General features: G+C 45.0%; 1 protein-coding gene across 2 annotated transcripts in view; it reads left to right on the top strand.

Annotated features, from left to right (window-relative positions):
- Nucleotides 1-25,523, top strand: part of DOCK1 (dedicator of cytokinesis 1) — a 546,722-nt gene that overhangs the window by 447,434 nt on the left and 73,765 nt on the right. For both annotated transcript variants that reach the window (XM_037804943.1, XM_037804942.1), the window contains exons 32-35: nucleotides 6,213-6,271; nucleotides 14,211-14,359; nucleotides 23,797-23,882; nucleotides 24,069-24,225. In XM_037804943.1, the coding sequence (XP_037660871.1) occupies nucleotides 6,213-6,271; nucleotides 14,211-14,359; nucleotides 23,797-23,882; nucleotides 24,069-24,225 (451 nt within the window). The remainder of the gene's footprint in view (nucleotides 1-6,212; nucleotides 6,272-14,210; nucleotides 14,360-23,796; nucleotides 23,883-24,068; nucleotides 24,226-25,523) is intronic.

The following is a 25,523-nucleotide window of genomic DNA, read 5'->3' as shown; positions in this document are numbered from 1 at the left end:
TGTTGCATCTGTTGCTGCTGTTTAGATGCTGTCATGGTGGAAATGTTTGCAGCAAAGGAGGTAATGGCCAGCACATGTGAGCACAACACAACCCAGTGTGGGAGGCTCCAGACCGGATCCACTCGTCAGTGTGAGCATCAACAGGCTACACAAAAACAACATCAATAAGTGCATTAGCCATGCAGGCCTCAGCCCCCAAAGAAAATGTGTGCTTCCCACGTAGTGTGTGGACTCAGAGGCTTCAAAGCCAAGGGCAATTAGACACAGCCAGCTGGTGTCTCTCCTTAAGAGCTGGCAGGGCCTCTGAAGTTGGCCTTTGGTGCTTGCTCTCTCACTACCCAGGCAACGATAGACTCCAGATTTCCCCATTTAAATTTTCTCAGGGATTCCCAAAGGAAAAAAAGCCACTGAGCATTTCCGATGTTGTCTCTCACAGAATGGCTTGGGGCCCCTGTGTCGTCCGAGGGACCGTTCCCAGGAGGCCTGGGCTCGGTGCGGCAGTGCAGGTAACCAGCAGGAACGGCCTCCGTGTCTGAGATTAGCCGCCACCCAAGGAGGCTGCATGGCCTAAGCTGGGTGCTGGGTTCCCCTGCATTTGTGGTTTTATTGTCTGTGCTTCTTAATTTATCTTAAGTACTTTGTAACCAATTTGCATTTTCTTTTCTAAATAGCAGAACCTGTTGTTTCAGTCAGGGTTGTTCAGAGAAACAGAAGCAACAGGATAGATATATATAAGATTTATTTTAGGGATGTGGTTCCTGTGAGGGGTAGCAAGTCTGAGATCTGTAGGCAGGCTGGAGTCTCAGAGAGGAGCAGATGGGACAGACTTGAGGCAGAATTTCTTCTTCCAGAAACCTCTTTTTTCTTCTTAAGGTCCCCAGCTGACTGGGTGAGACCCACCAGGTTATCCAGGAAAATCTCCTGACCGTAGGTGCTAATTCTACATGAAGTACCTCCACAGCAGCATCCAGGCCAGCGTGTGACCAAACAACTAGACACTACAGCCTCGCCAAGTTGACACATAAAATTAACCATCATATCTGCCTCAGAAATATTTGAAGATGTCCTACCCAAATGCTTAAATTTTCCTGACTCCTACCATACCTACACAATTTTTAATTTTTTTAAATTAGTACTAGAAGAAATAAACTGAGGGTCTCCCCTGTGTCGAGTTAAGTCAGGGTCCCGTGCTGCAGACAGAGAGATAAAGCCTAGACCTGACGATGAAGACGCTCACAGTCTAGAGAGGTAGGTCGACATGCAGAAACAATAATGGCAGTTGCAGCATATGTGGAGTATGAAAGTACCGTGGAGCCTAGAGTTGGCGAGTGGGCCTCGGCCTGGGAGTCAGAGGTCTCTGGCGACGTGGACTTCTGAGCTGAGTTGGGACTGGAGCAGATGGTCAGCAAACAGCCAATGCCAAAGGGGAACATCGAGTCACAAAAGGGCATGGCCCCCTCTTCTGGAGAAGAGAAACGCTGGGGTGTTGAAGCAAGATTGAGTGGTAGAGCCTGGGAGGCTCAGGGCTGGGGTAGGACTGGAGGGCCCAGTGATGTGAGAATCGACCCCAAGGGACGATGCAAATGGCTGAGGTGCTGATTTAGTACACAGTGGAGCATAATCGATGCGGTCTTCCCTCCTGAGAGGTCTGAAGGGGGAGTGATGCCACACCCGTTAGGGTCCTCTGGGCTGTGTCCCTGTGGACCCGGCTAGTACTCTAGAGGCAGGAATCCACCCAAACACAGCTCAGTAAGAGCTTCAGTGTGGAGCAGCCTCCCTGCCAGGCCCTGCAGCTCTTCAGGGAGCAGAACAACAGAAAACACCAGTATCAAAACATCTTCCTGTCCATTCCCTCTTGCTAAACTCACCGTCCTTCTGGTTACTGAGTTTGGGAAATAATTAGTGTATTCATTCCAAAGACATACCCCAAAGCGCATGGGAATAACATAAAAGAACAGACCATATCGCACAGAGAACTGATTATGTCAAACTCAAATTGAGTACAAGATTTGCCCACAAACCACAAAACAAATAACCCCTAGGAATCAGAGTCCATAATAAGGAAATTTAACTGCTCAACCTTCAAACATCCTCCGCGCAGTGTTAACAATGGACAGAAACATCAACAGAATGCTAAATCGGACCACCACTTCTTCCTCCCGTCTCTCCCCACCAAGTCTTCCACACTGGGGCTCAGAAATGTGAGTGCAATTTTAAAGAGTTGATGTTTGATCAGCGCTGCCTTGAAAATTTCAGTATGCAAGACACCACATGTCCCAGGGTGGAACGATGCGCAGGACCAGGCTTGGTTCTAGAAGAGAAAAGGGGTTCATGAATTGGGCCTCCAGTGTATCTAAACCTCAAATGCCCATGTAGAATTTTCAGGCAGAGGGCAAGGCCCAGCTCAGTGCATTTGAACCCAAATACAGAGAGCCTCCTTTGCAAACACCCTCTCCCCATTTGGTCCCTAGCCTGGTTTCCAGCAGTTTGTTTTTTGGGAGAAGTCAACCCTCAGTTCATTGCTTGTTGTAAGTGGAATCATTTCACAACTGGACTAAAATACCGCCTAACAAAAATATCTCCATTTTACTGAACAGTTCCTTCTGAAACGTCAGTGTGTTACATCAAATGGTAGACATTACTTTTAGGGAAACTAGTTGGAAAGAAATTTGTTGTCACAAGCCCCATTTTGAAATGTGACCTGATCTGAAGCTCAAATTGTGAATTCCAGATTATTAACAGGGAATATGATAAATTTAATTTGTGTTTGTGCTCATTCTTTTTCAAGAGACTTAACTTATTCAAAATAAGTTCACATTAAACTAAGAATTAGAAGGGGGACCAGGGAGACAGACTTAATGAGGGGTGACACTGTGCCAACATCATGTTGGAAAAGTTATAATTCAGTGTCCCAGATGTATTGAGGATGCTGTACCCTACTGGAAACTGTATTACTTAGGGTTCTCCAGAGAAACAGGAGAACAGGAGATAGATCAATGGATGGACGGATGGGTGGATGGGTGGATGGATGGATGGATAGATAGATAGATGTAAATATTTAGATTTAGTCTAGGAATTGGCTCACGTGACGCTAGGGATTGGCAAGTCCTAATTCCATGGGGTCGGCCACAAGTTAGAAATGCAATGAAGCTGTCATTGAAATCCCCTGGAGAAGCTGGCTGCCTAGAGTAGAGAGAGAAATTCTTCTGACTGCTGAAATCCTCATTTTCACCTTTAAGTCTTTCAGTTGATTGGATGAGGAGACTTCTCTCATTGCTGAAGGCAGTCTCCTTGTTGATTATAGGTGTAATCAGCCATAGATGCAAACAACTAATGATTTAAATTTACAGCACACCCTCACAGCAGCAATCAGGCCAGTACTTGCTTGACCCAACAACTGGACACCGTCACTCAGCCAAGCCGACACATGAAATCAACCATCACAAAGGTGGTAAAATGTATTCAGCCGAAGTAAGTGTAGTACATCGGACCCCTGTGTCTAGAGAGGCTGGTTCCCACTGGCTACCTTTGGGGTCCCCTCCCCTCCCACTACTCCAGGAACTTACCATCCTTCTCTTAAGAAGGAATGGCAGTCTGTCCTCCAGCCACCCTGTCTTCTTTAGGCCATGTACTCACCTTCTCCCTCCTGCCACATGACCTTGGTCACGTCATCATCTTGAGGACTAATCCAGTTCCCTCAATCATCAGTTGTTAGAGGCAAACTTAATTACGATCTCTATGTTTGCCGCCAGCTCTGCAATTCGGTTTCCAGATAATGAGCATTATTAGCCCAAGACTTTCTCCTTGGAAAGAGCGTACAAATAGCTGGGAAGCCCTCTTGGGTTCAGGTGACAGCTGTAGCTCCACCTGGGGATTACGCTGAACATGGGTCGATCCATCAAAGCTGCCTTTTTATTAAACGAAAGAAAAGACCAAGCTCGCTGCCGGGGAATTTCAGCCTTTGCTTCTGGCTCCTTCCTCCTCCTCTCTGCCGCTATCCCTTGTCTTATTTGACGATTTAAAATAGCGGCTTTAGCCCCTTCTTCCCGTGGGCCTGTGACCGTCAGGAGGGCTGGGCACGCAGTTCTTTGCTAACCTCCCAGCTCTAAATACTGCGAAATCATGTCTTGTTTTCCACACATGAGACGGGTGGAGCTGAAAAGTGTAAACCCTGCCCCGACCCCAGCCCCTTTCCGGGGTCTTTCTGTGCAGAGGGGTGGGGGATGGGGCAGAAGCGATGGAGACACCCTCACATGGCTCCCCCCACCCCATCCCCCGCCAGCCTCCCACTGCCCAGATCTCACCTCCAGCTCGGGGAAAATTGGCAAATCGCTATAGTTCAAGGAACGTCGCGTCAATCCAGATGACCCAGATGGCAAATGTGACTCTCCTTTGAATGGGGACTACTTATAAGACCGAGGGAAGGAAGTGAGCCAGGGTATAGATCCGTGCACAGATACTGGTCATCGGCCTGGCAGTGACTCTTCTTATGTTTTGAGAGAGAGCATCCCAGGGCCAGAAGGAATTTCATGTTGTTTGGATGTTATGAAAGTATCAAAGCCTATGATAATCGGAAAACAACAGGACCACCTGCTGTGACCAGTTCCCAGCTCCTTCAACCTCCCTGGTGCGTCAAAGGTCTGGCAACCCCGTGGCAGAGGACTCGAGACAGGCTGTTTGTGTTCCCGGGCCTGCCACAGGCCTCTTCCGCTGGAGGGAGAGAGCCTCTTTCACAGTCCTCTTTCCTGGGAAACACTGGGGGATGCCGTCACCCAGATCAACCCGCAGCCCACTGCACCCTCTCTGGGCCGCCACTGGGATCCCTCTTGTTCCTTGCACAAGAGCAAAATGGAAATTTTGAAATGTGCACAATGAGCATCAAAAGGCTGCAGGACTTAAAGGTTACCAGCTCGTACCTCCTTGGGTGTCATGGGCTGCCAGTTACACATTGAGGGGTGCTTTCCTGGCACCCACAAACTCTGATCCAGTAGCTTTGCTGCGGTGAGTTTCCATGTTTCCATGGGCAGCCTCATCGCGGCCTTGGCCTGGCTGAGACCCCAGCACACCCCCCAGGAAGCCTTCCCGTGTCATCACTTACTGGTGCTTGGTCTGAGCCTGTAGGTCAGACATTTACCTCGGAGGACAAGACCGAAACTCGCCGGTCAGTTTTTCCATCTGTACAGTGGGCCCAGTACACTCACCAGGGTGGAGCCTCTGTGGTTGAATTCTGCCACGGAGCTGCCAGGTGAGTTTTATCTTCTGTGGTCCAGATCATCACACAGGATGTAACCTGGTCAGTGACAGGCAGGTGCTTGGGGCACGGGATGCTTTTATAATAAGGATGGTAGCAGGCTTGTGGTTGTTGATTTCCCGGCCAGGATCTTTATTTTAACAGCCACAAAGCAGCCGTCCAGAACTAGAACTTTCCTTTTCACACCAGCTGACATGGGGACAAACAGACCCAGCTCAATGGCACAGCTGCTCAACTGTAATCCTGTATAATTGTGCAAATTATTATTTTTAATACAATCAGCTTTTTCCTTAGGCAATAAAGGAAAAAGTTAAATTGGTCTCAAACTAATAAAGGTTTATATTCTGAAGCCTCAAATTCTGTTTACTCCTGAAACATATACCTTCTCTGCTCATCCACTGGGAGGAAAATTAGCATTTATTTTCTTGGCTAAACAAAAACGGTTGAATATTTGTTGACATCTTTTGGTGTTACACTGTTCCGTACATTTAAAATGATAAAGAAGGATGTGAGATCTTCAGAAGAGGCCTTCCCTGCTTGCACTGTAGACTCCCGGAGTTTAATTTTATCAGGTGAAATCTGCTTATTGTGTGCAGGGTTGTAGGATGTATTTGGTGCCTGCAGTGTCTATATGCTAACAACATGCGTGGAAAACAAACTCCCCCCTAGGCTGAAGAGCTGAGTGATCGCTCTCGCTTGCCATTAGAGAAGAAAATACTTTCATTACTCCCCAAACCACCCCCATGTTCTCACAGGGGGGAGGATGTTATATAATCCGCTGAGATGGGAAAGTGAGATTTCCCGCAGTTGCATCCTGTTTCTTCAATTCCCTTTAGTGGCAAGAGAAGTTGAAGCTCCTACACTCCGTCTCGGTGATGGGAAACTTTAATTGCACTTAAGAATGATTCAAGTCTGATTTTCAAATTGCTCTATAGAGTGACTCGGCATTTTCCCTTTTCAGGTATGGCGATATGAGGAGACAGATTGGCTTTGAAATCAGAGACATGTGGTACAACCTTGGTGAGTAGCTGGGTTTTCTGGGCATGGTGGATGTTTTGAATCAGTGGGTTGAAGGCATTGACCCAGTTTGTCATTGCTGGATCATCTTAAAAATCCGAATTCCTTCTCTTCCTCCAAGAGCAAAAGCTATTCTTTGTAACAACTGTTTTCAGTAAATAAGAGATAGGACACCAAGATACAGGAAATAAAATCTGACGGGTGGGGCAAATAGAAGAATCAATGGAGCGTGCTCTGTCAGGTGAACGCAGCTCAGCCTTGGAACCCCTTTGCTCCAGTGTCACTGCCATTCCCCCTGCTCCCCACAATTTGAGTTGTGTAGACCACCTTCCTGTACATTGCCCTCCATCACCTGCTGTGCTCAGTTTTGCAGACACTACCTCCCGGAGGGCCTGTTCGCCTGCTAACCAGCCCCTGTGTTTGGGTACAGTGCCACCAGGTGGTGGTAGCACGACATGCTCGTGCAATGGCAGCTCTTAGGGAGACAGGGTATGTGTGTTAAGATAAGAAATTAATACAATTTCCCCACCGACCTTCATCATTAGAAATGACAAATCCTCTATTAAAATTTTAACCAGCGTGGCATGTAATACTTTTAGATAAGCCCCTTGGAGAAGTAAGGGGCTGGTTGCAATTTGGTGTCCTCTCACCATCTTTAATGAATCTTCTGTGAACCTGCCCTGACTCTTAGTGGAGACAGAGGATCCCTGGCACCTGTCCTCAGCTCCCAGGCTCACCTGGCACCAAGGTCTGCCAGCGCCTCTCCCTCAGCACCAGGAGGCCCTGGTGGCCTCACCAGGCTGCTCTGGTGTCACAAGCAAGACTTCGGTGGCACGTCCAGCCTCGGGGTGCAACGGCTCGTCCCTCAGATTAGCACAGAGCCCACAGTGGCTTGAGAGAGGCCCCCTGCTCTCCCCCTCCCCAGTGACTCTGTCCTCTAACAGAAGTGGGGGAGGTTGTCCACCTCACTCTCTGGTTACCCCACGGTGTCTCAACAGAGCTGGGGGCAACTTAGCTGCATCCAAGCCTTGTTTCTTGAATATTCCTGCTCCGTGCAGGGACTAAAGACACCTTTGTGTGTCTGTATTCCTTGGGCAGAGCAAGAAAATTAGATAAAAATTAAACCTGGTTTGGGTTAAGGCATGTGACTGGATGCATCTCTCCGCCTGAGAGGCTGAAAAGTAGCAACATCTCTGTGAGGGCCGAGCTTGTGGCTCAGCTCTGTGCTCGGCAAGTTCAAGGCGGCCTCCTTTGGACCTCAGCAGGCGCCCCACGCATCCCCTTTGCCAGATGCCCTCGGAGGAGCTTCAACTCATAACCCTTCCTGAGTTCCCAGATGTCAGCAGACGTTTGCAGGGGAAGAAGGTCACGACTCATCTCAGGAGAAAGTCAGGACGAGTTCCAAGTATTTTTTGTCTTCCTGTTTATATGAAGGATGAAGTCTCCTTTTCAAATGGGTCTTCACCAAGAAAAAACAAACAACAACAACAACAAAAACGGAAAACCTTAAGAAGAAAAGACTAAGATACTCAACAGATAATGCTGACAAATATCAGTTTATAAATTAAGCACCTTGGTTTCACAAAAGGTGCCAGGTAGATTCTCCGGCATGAAGACCCACCGCCGAGGGCTGGGGAGAGGGGAGCAGTTTGTCCGAATGGCATCTCTGCCGTGGAATAGAACCTGTGCCACCGCACGTCGTGGGTTTCAGGCCTGGAGTCCGCTGAGGGGCCCTTGCAAAATCGTTCTGCTGGATCCCGTGTGTCCAGAACCTAAGTCCTGGCTCTCGTTTGCCCAAGGGTGGGCTGGCCCCTGGGAGCGCCCTCGTGCCTTCCTGAGGGCGAGGGGAAGACTACTGGGTTTGGCGTCCAGAGACGTGAGAGACCCCACCTTGGGGTTTCGTCCTGGCTCCCCGGCCTCGGGCATGTGGCTCGGTCTCTCTGGGTGTGCCTAAGTTCTCTCGGATAAAGCCGTTGCCCTGCCTTTCCCAGGGGCCTCCATTCCTCAGGCTCAGTAATTCTGTGACAGCTCTATGCGACGACCCCAGTAGTAAAATGTGTTGAGACTTTTAGAACAGAGAGGAGGCCCATGCACGATTCGTTCTAATTGATCTCTCTGTGTTCTTTCTTAAAATCCTGCTTTGACAGATGCATTTGTCATGTGCCCTGGCAGGACAGACGGGCAGCTCACGTCAGGAGGAGACCCACGTAGCCCCATTAGAGAGGCAGGAGAGGGCAGGAAGGGACACTGGGTGAGATGGTGATGGAATGAGACTGCTGTCCTCGGGGTGCGACCCAGAATCCAGGGCTTGGCTATGTGCCAGCGTCCTAGAGGGAGGTGATGGGAGCTGCACCTGCCACCTCTGGCTCTCAGCCTAGGGCTGTGGCTTCTCTGGGTGTGCCCCCTCTGTGAGTCCTTCACTCTCGCCCTTCCCAAAAGAGTGATAGCTCCTTCTTATGAGTTGTTCCACGTCAACTGGGAAGGGCAAACTATCGGCTGTTTTATGTCCCTCAAAAGGACAGTTTCACCCATGCATTCACATGAAGGCAGTGCATTCTGGAGGGCTTGGTTATGTCTTTCACCTGTTCAGCCTAGCCAGAGACACGCTGGTTGAGTTTGGGGCCGAAGCCCAGGTTGGGCGTCGAGAGGGCAGGTGTTCAGCCTGGTGGCTGACACTGTGAAGTGCTTCCTCCGCAGCTGGAAAACAGCTGCCCCACCGCCCACCATCGCTGAACCTAAGGGTTGCTGCCCGGCACTGCCGGCCACGGGTCGTCGTGACTCACGGTGCTCCTCCTGCCCAGTTTTTGTTTTTTTAAGCATTTTTAATGGCGCATCTGGACTTGCTGAGACTGACCCAAAATTTAAACCATTTTTCCAGGTGTCATGAAGGAAGGTGGGGTGGGTGCAGAGAAAGGAAGCCACTTTGGGATCCACCGCCAGCTCCTCCTGGAAGCTCTGCCCTAAGGAGGAAGCAAGTCTGAATCAGATTTTTAAAACATTTTCTGAGCAGTTGGTTCTTGTGATGTTATCTGTCATTACGCTCAAAATAGGCCCAGTTGAGTGACAGAGACTTTTGATTTGCCACGTAAAGGAGGCAGTTAAAAGAGCAAATTCCCCCAATTCAGTGTCAGTAGCTGAGTTGAATATGATGATTCATGCATACGTCTGTGTTTTGCAGCTTTTCAGTGGAAACATCAACCCCAGATAGGAAGTGGCCCTTGGCCCTTGGCTCTCGGGTCACTTGTAAACCATGACCTTGGCCAGGTAAGGGCAGGGACCTGGTAATAGTTAAGAAATGACCATCAACCCACATGGTTGGGTTCCTTGCTTGTAAATAATTAACTTGTTTAAAGTTTAAAAAAAAAATCATGCATGCATAGACTGCCTGCAGGATCTTCTCCAAGCAGCTGCTCTCAGAATGGCTAAGAATAACTCTGTCGGTCACCTCTGGCCCCATCTCAGGTGTGCCAGCCCACCAACAGGTGCCATTGCCGAAGCCACCGCTTTGGGAAATTTATGACAGCGCATCTCAATTTCCCAAGGTGTACACAACCTATTTTCTATACAGCCTTTTTTAAAAACATGGGCTCAGGTTTGGGAACATATTGGCAGGCTGATCGAGCCAGCTCTGCCAAGAAAATAAAAATAGAAGCCATCCACATCTTACAATTAGTCACCTGTCACTTGATCAGGCTGAGTGGAGTTGTACCTGAGACTCTCTTTCCTTAAATCTTTCCAATCACATACATGTGACGTTGACGTCGTGCCTGGAAATGTGCCTCCACGCAGAGCCCCAGAGCAGGGATCTGGGGTGTGTTTTGCTTGATTAATGCATGTATAAGCGCAGCTCCCCCTCTGGGACAGAGCAGCACAGATTTTTTTGCCTCCCAAACCTGTCATATTTGAAATCGAGTCTGAAAGGAGAAATCAAAAGCAGACTCTCTCACAAAAAGGAAAAAAAGTGGGCTTATTTCCCCCACTCTTCGGTTATTTATCAAAACACCTTTACCCTACCAGGCAGCTGACTGAAACACGGCGTCGCAGCCTCGATTTACATTTTGTTTATGGCATCCGGCACACCGAGCCCACCCAGTGGCTACAGCTGGCCAGGCCAGCCGGATTGGGTTGGGGATATTTTTCACCCAGGGATTCCCTTCGTGGGTATTTTAGAGACTGGGCCCATTGTGTGTTTTCCCCTGAAACACGTATGCAGAAAGGCCTCCTCAGTTCGGATGGGCAGTGGGATTCTTTGCTCCACTTGCCCTTGTGTATGTAGAGCTTTTCCTGGGATGAGCCTCTGTTTAATGTCTGGATTTCTGAACGGTGGCGACCGCATGGGGAGGCTGCGGGTGGAGACCTGGGCTCCCTGAGGCAGCAAGCTCTCGTGCCCGGGAGAAGCTGCTCCGCATTTTGTAACTAGAATAAAGACTGTTAAGTGGATTTTGAAAAATTTGGGAGTGGGAACTGGAAGACCGACAAGGTGACAGGGAGGTGAAATATTTGCATTGTGATCTGATAATTAGCTTGCTCTTCCTTTGTCTCAAAAGAAAAAAAAAGAGGGCATCCTTTTTTTCCCCCTTGAAGTCTATTCTGTAGAAGTCGCTTTGAGTCTCATTGATTCTGAACCTGAGCTCATCATTAATTTGAGCAAGAAATGCTCCAGGGGAAATCCACAATGCAAATGTCAAAAAAAAAAAAAAAAAATGGATACCAAAGGGCATTCCCAGCCCCCTGCTCGCCTTGGAACCGTTGGTTTACGAAGGTTCAGACCCCAGGGACGTCCCGACAGGTTGAAGGGTGCTTTCAGCACAACTGGGAGGAGTCACAATCACGGATTAGGAAACCGTTATTTCTGTGACTTGTTTTTCCAGTCCCTGCATCTACGGCCACTTGTTACTGCCTTCTTTGTCCCTTCCAGCTTGGAACAATAAAAACTGTCAAAAAAAAAAAAAAAAAAAACCAGACAGGGAACTTTATGGCGCTGAAATTACGGTTGTTGAATGTTCTAGTTTGCTAATGCTGCAGAATGCAAAACACCAGAGATGGACTGGCTTTTATAAAAGCGGGTTTATTGGGTTACACAGTTAGTCTTAAGGCCATAAAATGTCCAGGGTAACACATCAGTAATCGGGTACCTTCACTGGAGGATGGCAAATGGCATCCAGAAAAGCCGCTGTTAGCTGGGAAGGCACGTGGCTGGCGTCTGCTCCAAAGTTCTGGTTTCAAAATGGCTTTCTCCCAGGACGTTCCTCTCTAGCAAGCTTGCTCCTCTTAACGTCACTCACAGCTGCACTGAGTTCCTTCTCTTTGAGTCAGCTCATTTATATGGCTCCACTGATCAAGGCCCACCCTCAATGGGTGGGGCCATGCCTCCATGGAAATATCCCATCAGTTATCACCTACAGTTGGGTGGGGCGCATCTCCATGCAAACAACCTAATCCAAACGTTCCAACTAAATCCCCACTATTATGTCTGCCCCACAAGATTGCATCAAAGAATATGGCTTTTTCTGGGGGACATAATACATTGAAACCGGCACAATGAACAACTCGCTGTCACGATCATCTGTTTTCTGAAACATTGGCTCTGACATTTTTTAGGCATAATACAAGAAAAGTGTCACCTGCAAGACTGAATATAATAGCATTTTTAAGAGAATGCTATGCAGCAGTTACATGCCTTTCAGAAACATTAAGCGTTTGCGGAGTGATGTGGAACACATTCTTATAGCCTTAGTGAAAATGTTAATTATTTAGTAAAAGTTGAAAATAAGATTGTAATTGTTTTCAGGTTCCCTATTGAAGGTTCGATATCATGTGTGTGTCTATCCAACAAAAATTTTAGAAGAATATACTAATGAGGATTACATATTTTTAACGTACTTATTTATAATAGCCAAATTTGTTTGATGAGTCTCTTAACAGAAATCTGTAGTAACTGAATTAAAAAGAAAATTAAATTCTTTAAAGTATCTATTCCATTTCATCATGATGTAACAATATTAGTAGAATTGATTAATTCTGGATAAATGCTAGTGTTAACAAATGTCACAGATAATTCATGTAAGTATTTAATTTCTTGTGCATTCTTCTGTTATATGTTGGAGATGAAATGATTGTAAATTATGGAGTGAAATGAAAATAAATCAAGATTTCTGAAATTAAATACAAGAGGGTCGAATTTTAAAAGACCACTTTCTCAATGGGGCCTGCCTCTAAATTTAATTATGTCACCTTAAATAAGGTTAACACCCCTTTTTCTCAGAAATTAGTTTTCCAGGAGCTTCTTTCCAGAGGCTTCTATGCAGCAAAATAGGCTGGTGGTTGCTGCAGGTTCCCCCTGCCAGCCCCTCACTCAGCTCTTCCCTGGTTCTCATCAAGTTCTTATGAGCTCATCACTGTCACCCCGAGCCTCAGGAATTTGGAAGCAGCACCTTTAAGGGTGAGGGGGCACTGCTGGGTGGGGCACGGTGGCAGCTGGACCCAAAACTAGCAGGAGGGATGGTGATTCCGAGCTAGCCGCCTCCGTTTGAGTCAAAGGAAGGGACCTCAAAAGGCCTGGTACCAAGATTTCTAACAAAAAAAAAGAGAAAACGAGACAAAAAAAGTCGGGGGGCTTGCAAACAGCCAGTCTCCTTTCTGGGGATTGGTTTGGAAGAATTTTAATACGCTGATTTATAATTCCATCCGACAAACAAGGGAGTGGCAAGGACAGACTGCGCCCATTTTAAGACAGGGGCAGGTAGAGTCCTGGTGCCCCGGAAAAACCTGTGATAGGCAGACAGGGAAGGAGGCAGAAAATGAGAGATGCAGATGAACCTGCAGCGCCAGGGGCCTGGGTTCAAATTCTGTCTCCTGTTTCCATTGGCCAGCTGCTGACCTGGGGAACAGCATGGTTTCCTCATCTGTAAAATGGGATTAAGAATTATACATATCCCAGGGTGCTTTTGAGTACCCAGGGAGGTGATGTGTGCCAGCTGCTTTCTACGAGGCTTGTCGTGTAGCAAGTATCCAGTAAACAGGGGCTATTATTAAAGTATTTGTAATTAGTCACAATAGCAATATTATCCAAAAAAAAACCTGTTAGATTTTCCTGAATTCTTTAAAAATTGTATCTGGAAAGAGCAAGTAAGGAGACGAGATTAATAAAGTACTTATTTAAGTGAGGATTTTCCAATCAAACAATAGTCAAAGAATTGTTCCTGTTTTTCAGTTTCACATTCTGATGCCTTTGCTTTGATTTGCTTTGATTGCAATCATTTGGAATGTTATGGAAATCAATCTGCATTACTTACGGGGTGCCAAATAATAAACTCTTCATAAGATGTCTGAGGTAGAAACGACCCAAGAAACCATCCTCTCCAACCCCCTCACGTTACCGACTCCTGTACTCTCATGTTCCACACAGCTAGATGCTGGCTCCTAGCTTTGCTCTTTCCAAAGTGCCGTAACATTAGCTGCTCATTTTCTTAATCAGTCAGGTTTAATGGCATTTATTTTCTACAACAAACACGTCATGACTGTGGGCCTTGTATCAGTTCTCTCTCTCTCTTTCTCTCTCTCTCTCTCTCTCTCTCTCTATATATATATATATATATATGTGTGTGTGTGTATATATATATATGGTGGAGATATGTATTGCAGGTGGATTTTTATGTATATATTTTATATATATTTATATATACTTATATATTATTTATATAATTATAAATATATATATATTACAGGTGGATTTTTTAATAGCTTTACTTGTAACATTTGAAGTACAACCCACTTCTACTAAAGGCTGGAAATAGAGTCAAAATCATTGCCTGCAGCTGAAAAATGGACGTGCCTTTCCAAGACCTAGTGTTCAAGATCACAGTGGTCTTTGCTGTTTTATTTTTGTCCATTTAAGTCCATTTTGGAATCCTTTTTTAATCCTGAATTTCTTTGTTCCAAGGTCAACACAAGATAAAGTTCATTCCGGAAATGGTCGGCCCGATACTAGAAATGACGTTAATTCCTGAGACAGAGCTGCGCAAGGCCACCATCCCCATCTTCTTTGATATGATGCAGTGTGAATTCCATTCGACCAGAAGCTTCCAAATGGTAAGGACTCACGTGTGTGGTAAGTGGCCTGAGGAACCAAGATTGGAAACCTTGAACAAGACTCCTAGATTGTTCAAGAGTTAAACATGTTGAACATAGAAAAGATAATTCCCTATAAGCTTACAAGAGAAAAATCCTTTGACTTTCCTTGCTGAAGAAGCTTATCTTCCTTTGCATGCATCTTTAGAGGGGACTGTTCTTAATTTTTAGCTTTTGCTTACTTATTTTTATCTGGTTTTACTTTCATGTTACACCCTGCCCAAGAGACTTTCTTTCCCCTTCCTTGGTATGTGGACTCATATAGAGTTTAGTCAAATGTTATATTACTCTCTCAGGTTGGCTGCTTATTGCAGACTTATTTATATTAAAGTCTGGTGTCTTCTGCTTTTTTTTTTTTTATTTTCATATAAGGGTGTGTCTTGGTACTTTACCTGTGCAATGGAACTGATGAGAATTCCTCAAAGAAAATGTATGTAAAGTGCTAAAAACATACTGTAATAACATGAAGGATGGCATCTGAATAAGTTATATTTGATAAGTGACAATATCTCCTTCCCTGGATTTCATAACAATAAGTATGGTGTTTACACATTCGTGGGTGGGTATACACACACACACACACACACACACACACACACACACACCTTACACCTACACCCACACCCACTCACCCACCCGCACATGTACCAGCTTTCTCCTTCATGTGCTAATGGTTTGGCTGTGATGCTTTGCAAGGGGCAGGAGAAGAATTTGAAGGGTAGGGGGCCTCTAAATTGAAAGTTACCTCTGTTGAAATATTCTACTACTTCAAGTTAGTGAATATGCCAAGCAATCTACATAGATCTTTGAGGAATTTTGAGAAAAGGACACCAAGCCACAAAAATCTCGGTGAGTTGAGCGGGACCTAAGGTTTGTAGTTGAGCGGGATCTAAGGTTTGTAGTTGAGCATTAAGTTGTTTGCAGGTTTTTGTTAATGTCTTAGTCTGCCATGACTAACCCCAAAGACTGGTTGGCTTAAACAGTAGGAATTTATTGTCTTACTATTTTGGAGGCTAAAACTCCAAAATCAAGGTATTGGCTGGCCACACCTTCTCTGAAGTCTGTCGGTGGCTTGCTGGCACTCCACGTCTGCCTTCGTCAGATCCGTCTCCTTCTGTCTCTTCCAGCCGTTTCAACTTCCCTGGCCATAATTTCTTTGTGTGTAAGGACTCACGTCGTACAGGACCAGGGCCTCATCTAAATGGGCTCTTGGAAGATTTCTCGTTACAAGTGAGTCCAGCCCCATAGGGCTGAGGGTTAGGCCTTGAGCATGGCTTTGTGGAGGCCGTGATTCAGTTGACCACAATTACAATGAAAAAATGTGCAGTGAACATTCCTTTTGAAGGTTTTCCCTGTATACAGCCTCAAAAATGCTTGCACTGATTCAAAAAAAATTTTTGTAACTTTTGACATCATTGCTAAATTGCTTTATATCATTGCCGTAAGAGTCGACCCATTTCCACAGCTGCTGGCTTTAAAGCATGGGCCAGTGCCACCGCCAGCTCACCAAAACCAGGAATTAGAATTGTTTTTCCTAGATGGAAAATACATCTGACTTTTAAAATTTTATATGCGTCAAACCCAAAAGAAAGACTTTGGGAAGAATTGCTACTAAATTAAAGAATCAGGCAAATGAGGGTAAATGAATCTCCATAGATAAATGTCACTAGCCCAGAAAACTAAGATAACCACATTCATCATTCTTCTAAGCAATCTTTGAGTCAAAATAAGGTCAAGGGCAGTTGGAATAAAACCACACATGAGAGTTTGGTTTCTGAATTTTTTCCCTTCTTCCTCCCATTCTTTTTTTATCTCGTTTCTGCCTTACTGTAGCTTTTAAATATCTTAAGAAAGTGTTCTGAGGAAATGCTTCACTTTCTCCAGTTTAGAGAGAGGTCATTCCCTTTGCAGGGGCTACAGTTGTGCCTGGAAATGATCAGAAATTAATAAGCGCCACATCATTTTTGCCTCCATTCTAAATTCTCTCCCCGTTGAGAGTGGCTTAAAATCTACCCAGTGGTGGCAGATGTCTCCAGAAAACCACACTGTTTGAGGAATACCCTGCAGTAGTTACGCACATTTATTTCCATTTCATAAGCCACCAACAGTTTCACTGGCATAAACAATGACTTGCTTGTTTATGTGTAAACAAAAACATGAACATGAAAATACAGGTCCTCAATAAAAACCCTTGGCCAGGCTAAGCATGGGAAGCTGCTTGTTTTGGGGAGTTAATCATCGGCCATTTGTTCATTTGTGTTGACATTTGCTTGTCCTTTCACAGATAAGTGGTAGGACACGCCGAAGGTTTTTAAAATGAAGGTAGACAGACAAAAGCTTGTAGAACTCTCTCTGCTATATTAATCTGTTACTGTGAATTGGGAGATCAATTTTCCTTCCTACCTAGGTGTACCAAGGAGAATACCAGTACTTGGGGGATTTTCAAATGAACACCCCCAAGCTTATCATCACACTTCCCAAACCTGCTGCTTCTCTGTCATCCCTGTTTCTGTCAACCTCCAAGTCACTTGGTTTAATGTGTGCAGGTTGCATTGGCATTTGCTTGCTCTCTTGGCCTCCATGGCCGGCTCGTTGCCAAGTCTTCTCAGTTTTTCCTGTGTAATATTCTCTGTGTCCATCTGCTTCTCCCAGTCCCTATTGCTCTAGTCCAGGCCTCTTCAGGTCCAAGCATTTGTCTCCTGACTTGCTGTGTGTTCTTCTCTGACTCCTTCCTGCTCTTGGTTCTACTGTTCTGCTCTTTGTGAAGCACAGGTGTGCCCCTGTTCCTTGTATCCGTGTCAGTAAATCTGTACTGAATGGTCACGTGTGCAGAACCCAGTGCCCAGCGTCCCTGCCTCTCCATTCCCGGGAGTGTCTAGGATGGGGATGGCTGACCGCCCTTTAACTAATCCACCACAAATCCGATTATCTAACCTTATTAGTCACATCAACAAGGGCTTAAATTGACTCTACTTTTATAGCAGATGTGGAAACCTAATGGAGTGCGGGGAAGAATTTAGGGTTTCTTTGTCTTTACCAACTTTAGTGTTTTAGGCATATGAGGTAGCTTATTTTTTTAAGGTTGCTAAGTCTTTTGGAGTGGGATTTTAATATGTTATTTTTCATGAAATATGTATTATGTTTAGACGGCATTAGACTCTTCAAATTGGAGTGGAGAGTGGGCCAGCTGGATTCAGAGGAAATTCATGTGCCATTTTAATCAAGATTAAAACTCTGTCAGTCCCTTGGAATTTCAAAAGCATGTGTTATAAATTGGCTTTTCTAAAGTTCCCCAGGGTTTCTGCTCTTGTGTTCGGCAACCATAGTGGAGGGCATTTTATTGGAATGTTCTTTGCACACATTTTCCCAAGAGTCTATTTCTTTCTTGCCTCCACTTTTTCAGGATACAGTGAAACTTCTTTCAGATTAGGTGCCTTCAGGTCCTTGCACTGAATGAACTGCCTTAAGGGTGGGAGGGTGTGGTACAGAGTTATCCATCCACCTGCCGTGCCCTCCTTGGACCTGGGGCAGTCTTTCAGGGCTGCAGTGCCCTAAGTGAGCACGCTGCTGTTTGCTCTGGGCAGGTATCACAGGTGGTGAATAAGCTCTACAAAGGCTTCCAAGTAGGATTCTCTAATGCTAAAGAAAAGTCACCTTTGGGGAGCCATGTTGTACAAATGCTTGAGACCAAGGAGTAGAACTGATCTGATCTAATGTGGAGGAGTTTGGACCAGACAGAAGCACATGAAAATAGGAAGTCCACATGTGGACAAAGTGGCCTTGAGTTCTCCTAGAAATCCTTCCCGCCTAAAACATAATATGCTTCATTGTGGGCTGGTACTCAGATCCCAGCCATAGCAGATCTGTGGTCCAGTGAAAGGAAGATGTTATGTTTTATGGCCTGGGTGGTTCTTTCCCATCCTCAGTTCTCCCTGTAAGATGTAATGGTGAGGAGTGATGCTTGCTTTGGAGTTTTCCTTTTCCTCCTTGCTGCTTGTGCGTTAGATACTCCAAGCAGCAGGGTGGCTAGAATACATCTGAGAAGCTCAGCTTGACACCCACTGTAGCTGTGCCCCTCATGGGTGGTCCTTCCCTGTCCTGCGAGGTCATTGTTGACCTGCAGGGACTCCAGACACCCTCCAGCATCCGCTGATGCTCCCGTGTGATTTCTCTGCCCTGTCCCTGTAGCCATTCTTGGGCACCTCTCAACACGAGCACGTTGTTCATCTTTTCTAACCCTTCCACTTGGTCTCTCGGTGCCTCCAGTGCTCCAGCTCTCTTGGGCATTCTGATTCTTCCAGCTTCTTTCTACAGATCTTTAAAGATCTGGATCCTCACCCATTACCCTAAATTGTCCCCTGCTAATGTTTTGACCCTGCTCTGTATTTCCAGGGTCACATTTTCTCTCCATTTCCTAAACACTCATCAACTCCTCAAGCCATCCTTGCAGTGGTGTCAACTGTCCTTATTCCCACCCTACCCCTATCCCCAGTTCTAGAGTAGCACATTAACACTTAAAGAGAAGACTTTGGGAAATTGTGCTTTGATTCAAAGGAGACCTTCTCCTTATGAGGATTCCAGGATCTGCTAAGCCAGCATGGAAGATATTTGGGGGCATCAGCCTCTCAGGGCCCCTCATGTCTCCCATGCAGATGGGTCTGGCCATGGTAAGGTGATGAGCCTCCACCAGCCTTTGAATAACCTTTCCCCTTGCTCACTGTGACCCCTGACCCCAGATGGAGAACACTCGGAGTCTGATTTTGCTTCATAAAAAAAGCATCCCTTTATATTCTCTCCTGGTGTTTTTTTTTAAAGAATCCCACTTGTTATTCCTTTGGAAAATACAGAACAGCAAATGACCATATGGTCTATACCATTAATAAAAATGGAATGGAAAAGACTCCACAGCAAAATAATATTTTCAGTCAATGAGCTATTTTCTGTCACCTTTGTGAGGGTCAATAAAAGCTCCACAACTTCCAGAAATTCCCACTTCATTGAAACAATATTAAAACATGAGTAATCTTTGCATCATCAGTTTTCGGAGTTCCTGTTTGAATAATCTCCTCTTGCTGCCCGTGCCAGGAACTTTAAGCAAATAATTGAATAACCCAAGTGGATGTTGGCAGTCTGGGCAGCTTCTGCCATTTGATGGGAAAAGCCGATACATTTTGTACTGTAATATGAATGTGAATAAGTTGGGTGGCGATTTTATCTTCTTTATTCTTCAGTTCACTGAGATTTTTTTTTTTTTTTGGATGTTTGTTTGCTTTCAATTTTCAAAATAACACCTAATAGTATTTCTTTGGATGTTTAAAGGGAAATATGGTGCAAGAACTAGGCCTTTGTTTCATTTAATCCTAGACCCAAAGGAAGGCTGAGAGATCATAGAGAAACCAGGGGTTCCGATGACATTTAATTCTACTCTTCAAAGGAATCCTGTTGAATGAAATCAAACAGGGCTCACTCCGAGGGCTTGTACCTGGAGTCACCATAAGGGCACACAGCCCCCGAGTCACTCCTCCATCCACATTGCAGAACCCTGGGAGCAGCTGCCCCTGCCTGCAGGTGCCGTGGGGGCTGGCGACCGGTCAGCAGGTGGAACCCTGGCCAGGCTGCTCCAGTGGTGGGGCTTTGGGGTCTCTAGGCTTCAAGGTCAGTGAGCTGCCTACTTGATGGATGGAGGGAGATGTGGAGGTTTGAAATGTGGGATGGAGTGCCAGAGATTAATTAAGGGTGTAATTAAGTTTACTGAGCGGTTAAGTGAGAGGAATGCAATATACATACAGATATTAGTGTCTCAGGGATTCAAGACTGAGTGACAGATGGAGCGGAAATCAGTAACCTGTGGGCTGGCAACATGGGAGCATGGCTCACAGTGGGGTGTGGAATACCCAGCTTCTCTCTGATGAGCTTTGCCAGTTTCTTCTTTTGCGCCATTTTTCCACAAGATGAAGTCAAGAGCCTTTCTCCCACCCACCCCTCCCACAAGAGAAGGGACATTCGTTCAGCATTCCTGCGGGATCAGGTGAGTTCCATGTAGAGATGGAGAAGGCAGAAAATTGCATGCTTCCTCCCAGCCCTCTGAAACCAGGTGGTGGCCCAAGCCATGGCCGACCACCATCACCTTGTGACCATCTTTCTTTGGAAAACAAGAGACAGGAAAGCACTGCAGGGCAAAGAGCAACCGTTTGCTAATGTTTACTTGTAAAAGGGTCAAAAAAAACCTTTTGTTAATTTACTTAGCTGACCACTTTCCCAGATTTCAGATTTCATCCAGTTCTTGATAACCTTTAAATACGTTATCAATGTGGTGACCTATTTGTGCAGACTTTTCAATCCTGGGCCAGCTTCCTGCTGAGCTCTGACAAAACTCCAGTCCCTTCCATGGAAGGGTGTCCCTGGATGCCTGGAAACTGCAGGTCTAGTTTTATACCTTTACAAAATACCTTGTAGCAAGGGTGATAAATCTGACCCAAATCAAAAATTATACATTCTGAAACAAATGTCATTGGCTTTTGGATTGTTTACTACTAGGGACCCATCACCCCATGATCTCTTGAATTGGAGCCAATAACCCAGGGTCAACTGTGGCAGTGAGTGGCGAAGCCAGGGTTCCTTTCTAGGTTAAATGAATTAACAATGACCGTGATGTCCCAGCTGAGCCCACTCCCCCAACCCCCACTCCTTTATGTTCAGTTGAACAGCTGCCTCCCTAAGGGCCTTATATTCCCAAGTGTCCTCTTACATTCCATATTCTTGGAGGGCTGCTGGCATCAGATGCTTAGAAATGCTCTGCTCAGTATTTTAAGCTGGACACCCCGTGGATGTTTTTGTACCAATATTGGTGATTCAGAAAAGAGAGGAAAATGAAATGATCTTGCTTATCACATGAGTGAGCCTCTGCCACCTTCTGAACAACAGTAAACTCTTGCTAATTTACCCTAACGTTAGAGAACCCTGTTGCAAATTACCAGACAGTGTGCATTTACGAGTAAGATAATAAACATGATTTTTATGAAACGAGCTCTGCTCTATCAGCGAATATACTTTCTCCAATTTATTTAGACAGAGTCGTTTAATTCTGATTATGATAAAAGTTCACAGCACACTAGCAAATTGATTCTAGTATATTCTGTATAAAAGAACAAAGACCCTGGATTTAGAGGCTAGCTGCAAATCTCTGGTGTTGAATCCTTGCTGATAAACAGAATAGGGTTGCCAGGTGTTTGTGCAAATTACTTAGTTTAGACTGCAGGTTAGTAAAATTAGAATCAGCTGTGTTCTCATTCACTTATCATTCATCTACTCTTTTTAGAAAACATTAAATTCATCAGTCAAAATTTGATAAACAACATACTTAAGGAGATGGAGCATTCTTTCTTATTGCCCATACTTGTGACAGCTCAGGGCTATGTGGAGGTGGGAGAAACGTGCCATTTTCATGGAGTAGACTCCACGTTCAAATATCCTCTGATTGACTAGTGATGAGTGATGTTAAATGTCTGGGAGTGTTAACACATGTTAGTATAAGGCATGTTTTCTGCATTTTCCATGCCTTTCTCATTGTAGGGCACTCATTAAATGTATGGGATTAAATAATGTGTTTTAATTAACTTCAGTCTTATTTTGCATCTCATTTATTTGTTCTGAAGCTTTAGCACTTATCACATGCCTTTGGTTCCCATCTTGGCACCACCTTGGAGATGGGGCTGCCTTGAAACACCACCTTTTGGACTAGTAACAAGTACTCTCTCTTGTATTTGATTCCAAAGAGATCCGCCTTTTGCAGAATCCTTGCCTTAAAGAGCAGGGTACTGGTGGGTTAGTATCAAAAGGTTGATATTTAACAGTAAATATCATTTTCTTGAGACCTCAAGGGGGAATAAAAGCAAGTTGCTCTTTCTTCTTCAATAGAACCATTTCTTTTTCTATGTTCCTGAAATCCCTGACCTTCTTATGCCAAACAGAATCAAAACAAGGGTGTTTATTTGGAGGAGGAGACAACGGAGAAGATCAAGAAGAGAATTGAAGGGATTCACTAAAGTCTGGGTTGTTATGATATTGCTGCTTCCTTGATGTCAAGCAAGAATCAATACTGCTCTCCAGGCTTTGTTTCATCTATAGCATGATTGAATTGTGGCTTCAGGCCGCGTGTCCTGACTGAAGACTAACAGACCTATACCCCACTTTGAGGCCCATCCTTGGATCCAGCCAAATCCCCTTGCCCCCTGCTGAGTCCTTGCTTCAGGAGCCCACAGTCCCTGTTCACACACTTGGAATGAGCTGTGTTCCCACTTGGCCCGGCCTAGGAAGCAGGTTGTGTCTTAGCAACCTGCCAGCCTCCTCCTTTGCTGACCTGTTAAGCCCCTTCCAGCTCCATCCACTTTAACATAAACGTTCAGTAATTTATGTGCACACAGCACCTTCATTCCGTCAGCACTCCAATGCTGGGTGCTGCTCTAGGTGTTGGGGATACAGCAGTGACAGGGAGAAGAAAATCCTCACTCTCATGTAGCTTAAATTTTAATGGTGTCCTAATACTGGTGGGAACTTGGGGAGTGTTGCTGGGAGAACAGGTGTTTTAAAGGGGTCCTGGAGCCCCTTGCCCACAGGCCTTGGTGTGCTTGCTTTCTGAACCTGAATGCAGCTGTCATTTCCTTCAGTTCCTCCTTTGCCCACATCCTTTTGGTTCAGAGTGGAGATGTCAGCACCTCTGGAGGAACCAACATGCTCACTGCCCCTGCTTCCAGCCTGGCACATGTCTCATCATACTATGGGGTCCGCTGCTGTCTGGCTAGAATCCCAGTACTGAGGGAACTTAAGATAGGGGGACAGGCAGTAAAGATGGGGAAAACATGCCCATCGTCATCAAGGCAGATATTTCAAGCCTGATCAGCCACTGGGCTCACGACCCCTGTAGAAACGTTCTAGGGCCTCACACCTCCCTTAGAATTCAAGGAATGGCAGTGAAATGGCTCTGTGGATGTTTTCAGTATGCAGAGAACTCTTTGCTGGCAAGTGAAAAGCCATCTGTTCTTCTCCATGAACCATTGAGCTATTTTAGATGTTGCTTGTTCTTAGAGATGAAGTTTGTGACTTTTTCATGTTTGTTGCTCCTTTATTTTGTTTCTTAAGGTTTCCTTGTCTGTCTTGGTTTCTTGCTTCTGCTATCAGAATATGCATGTTTAGGCTCCATTAACCAGGAAAGGGAAATGAAAGATTTCCCTGCGGCAAGGGATGATCAGAAATCTCCAGGGGTTTGAGGAAGGCAACTCTTAAATGAAATCAGGCCTCAAAGGCAGTGGGTAACCATCTGATGATGATCTTGCACCGATTTATGTACTATTGACACTCAAGTCATGCTGATTATTTACACTTCCTCTGTTTAATTATAGTTTGAAAATGAGATCATCACCAAGCTGGATCATGAAGTGGAAGGAGGCAGAGGAGATGAACAGTACAAAGTGTTATTTGATAAAATGTAAGTGTTGATCAACAGTGGGATTTATGTCAGAATATAGATGGAGAGACTGTAATTAGACTACAATGAACTTTGTAGCCCAGAAATAATTAAAATGTGTTAATAATGGACAATATTTTAAATTGCACCTCAGTCGAGTTTCTTTTTCTGAGTGTGATTAACAAGGTGTGTATAATTACTTCTCAGCCTCTTGGAGCACTGCAGGAAACATAAATACCTCGCCAAAACAGGTGAAACTTTTGTAAAACTGGTTGTGCGCCTGATGGAAAGACTTTTGGATTATAGAACCATCATGCATGATGAAAACAAAGAAAATCGCATGAGCTGTACTGTCAATGTGCTGGTGAGTGAAAAGTTAATTTTTCAATCTTCACAACAAGCTAGAATGTGAACCAAAAAGTTCAAAAGCTTAAGACAGTCAACTATAGAGCTTTCCTTGAGAGAATGCAGCTCCCTTTGCTTGTTTCCTCTTCTGTTGTAGGGAAGGAACAATAAAGAGCTATTTGCAGATCTATTCTAAGCAAGTCTGTGAAATTATCTTGCCTCTGACTATTCTCACATGGTTCTCCTTGTCAGCTCTTGCTTCCCAGTCCATCATTTGTGTGAACTTGTAGGTGTTTTGAACTTACTAATGCAGTCCTTTGTGCCAAGGAGAGTAGAACTGACTGTTCATTCTTTAGAAAGTCACTGGAGATGTTTGGAATAAAAAGGTAAATGAAAGTGCTTATTTTCACTTTTTGTCCATTTTAGCATCAGTGCTTAATCCGTGCCTTGCCATGAGGAACTTCTAAGCAGAAAGCTCATGAACATTCTCAGCCCCTCCATTCTATGACTGGGCAGCCTGTTTTGGCTAATGATCTACATGTTCTGTAGCAAGTTTTCTTTTCCTTCAAAATATAAATATGTTTGCATGTATATCCTAAGGGGTTTGGCAACTACATGTGTCATTCTATCAAGGGGTAGTCTTACAGCTACCGTAAACTGAACCAGGAAACTCCTCTCTGGCTTAATCTCCCAGACTTGCCCTGCAGGCAGAACCAACTTGCAGGCAGCTAAAGCAGTGTAAGAAACAATTAAGTCAAAGCAGCCTGGGGCAAAGGATTAGCAGCTTTAAGCCATAAAATAGAGCTCCCAGGAGGGAGAGAAAGTTTACATAAGGATAAAGGTAATATTTGGATTCCTGTAAGTGGGAGAATTCCTAAGGCCACCAGCCAACACAATCCCAGGACAAGCCTCAGGATCAGGAAAGACAGGACTCTGCACTTCACTTTTGCCTCGGCCTGATCTTGATAGGAAAGCTAAACTCTGATGGAAAGCACTAGCCAACTCAGAGTCAATTTGCAAAGACTGTGAAAGGTCATTTTTGCACTGATTTGTTTGTTTGTTTGTTTTAGCTTTTGGTATTCAAGGAAAGCTCTGTTATATAACAAAGTGGATAGAAACTTAAGGAACAGACAGTTCGGGGACTAAATCCCATATTAAAACATTAAAATGTTAAAATGTAGAGTGTGCAAGAAAAGATTAAAAGACAAATAAAGAAACAGGAAATGATGGCCTGTCCAAAGGAACAAGACAAAAATTCAGACACTATCAAAGAAAAAAGACTGGACCTTGGAATAGCAGACAAAGACTTCAAGAAAA

This window comes from Choloepus didactylus, chromosome 15, assembly GCF_015220235.1.
Source record: "Choloepus didactylus isolate mChoDid1 chromosome 15, mChoDid1.pri, whole genome shotgun sequence".
NCBI classification, from domain to species: Eukaryota; Metazoa; Chordata; class Mammalia; order Pilosa; family Megalonychidae; genus Choloepus; species Choloepus didactylus.
The sequence above is the reverse complement of the archived record's forward strand: the minus strand, read 5'-3'. Positions and strand labels throughout refer to the sequence as shown.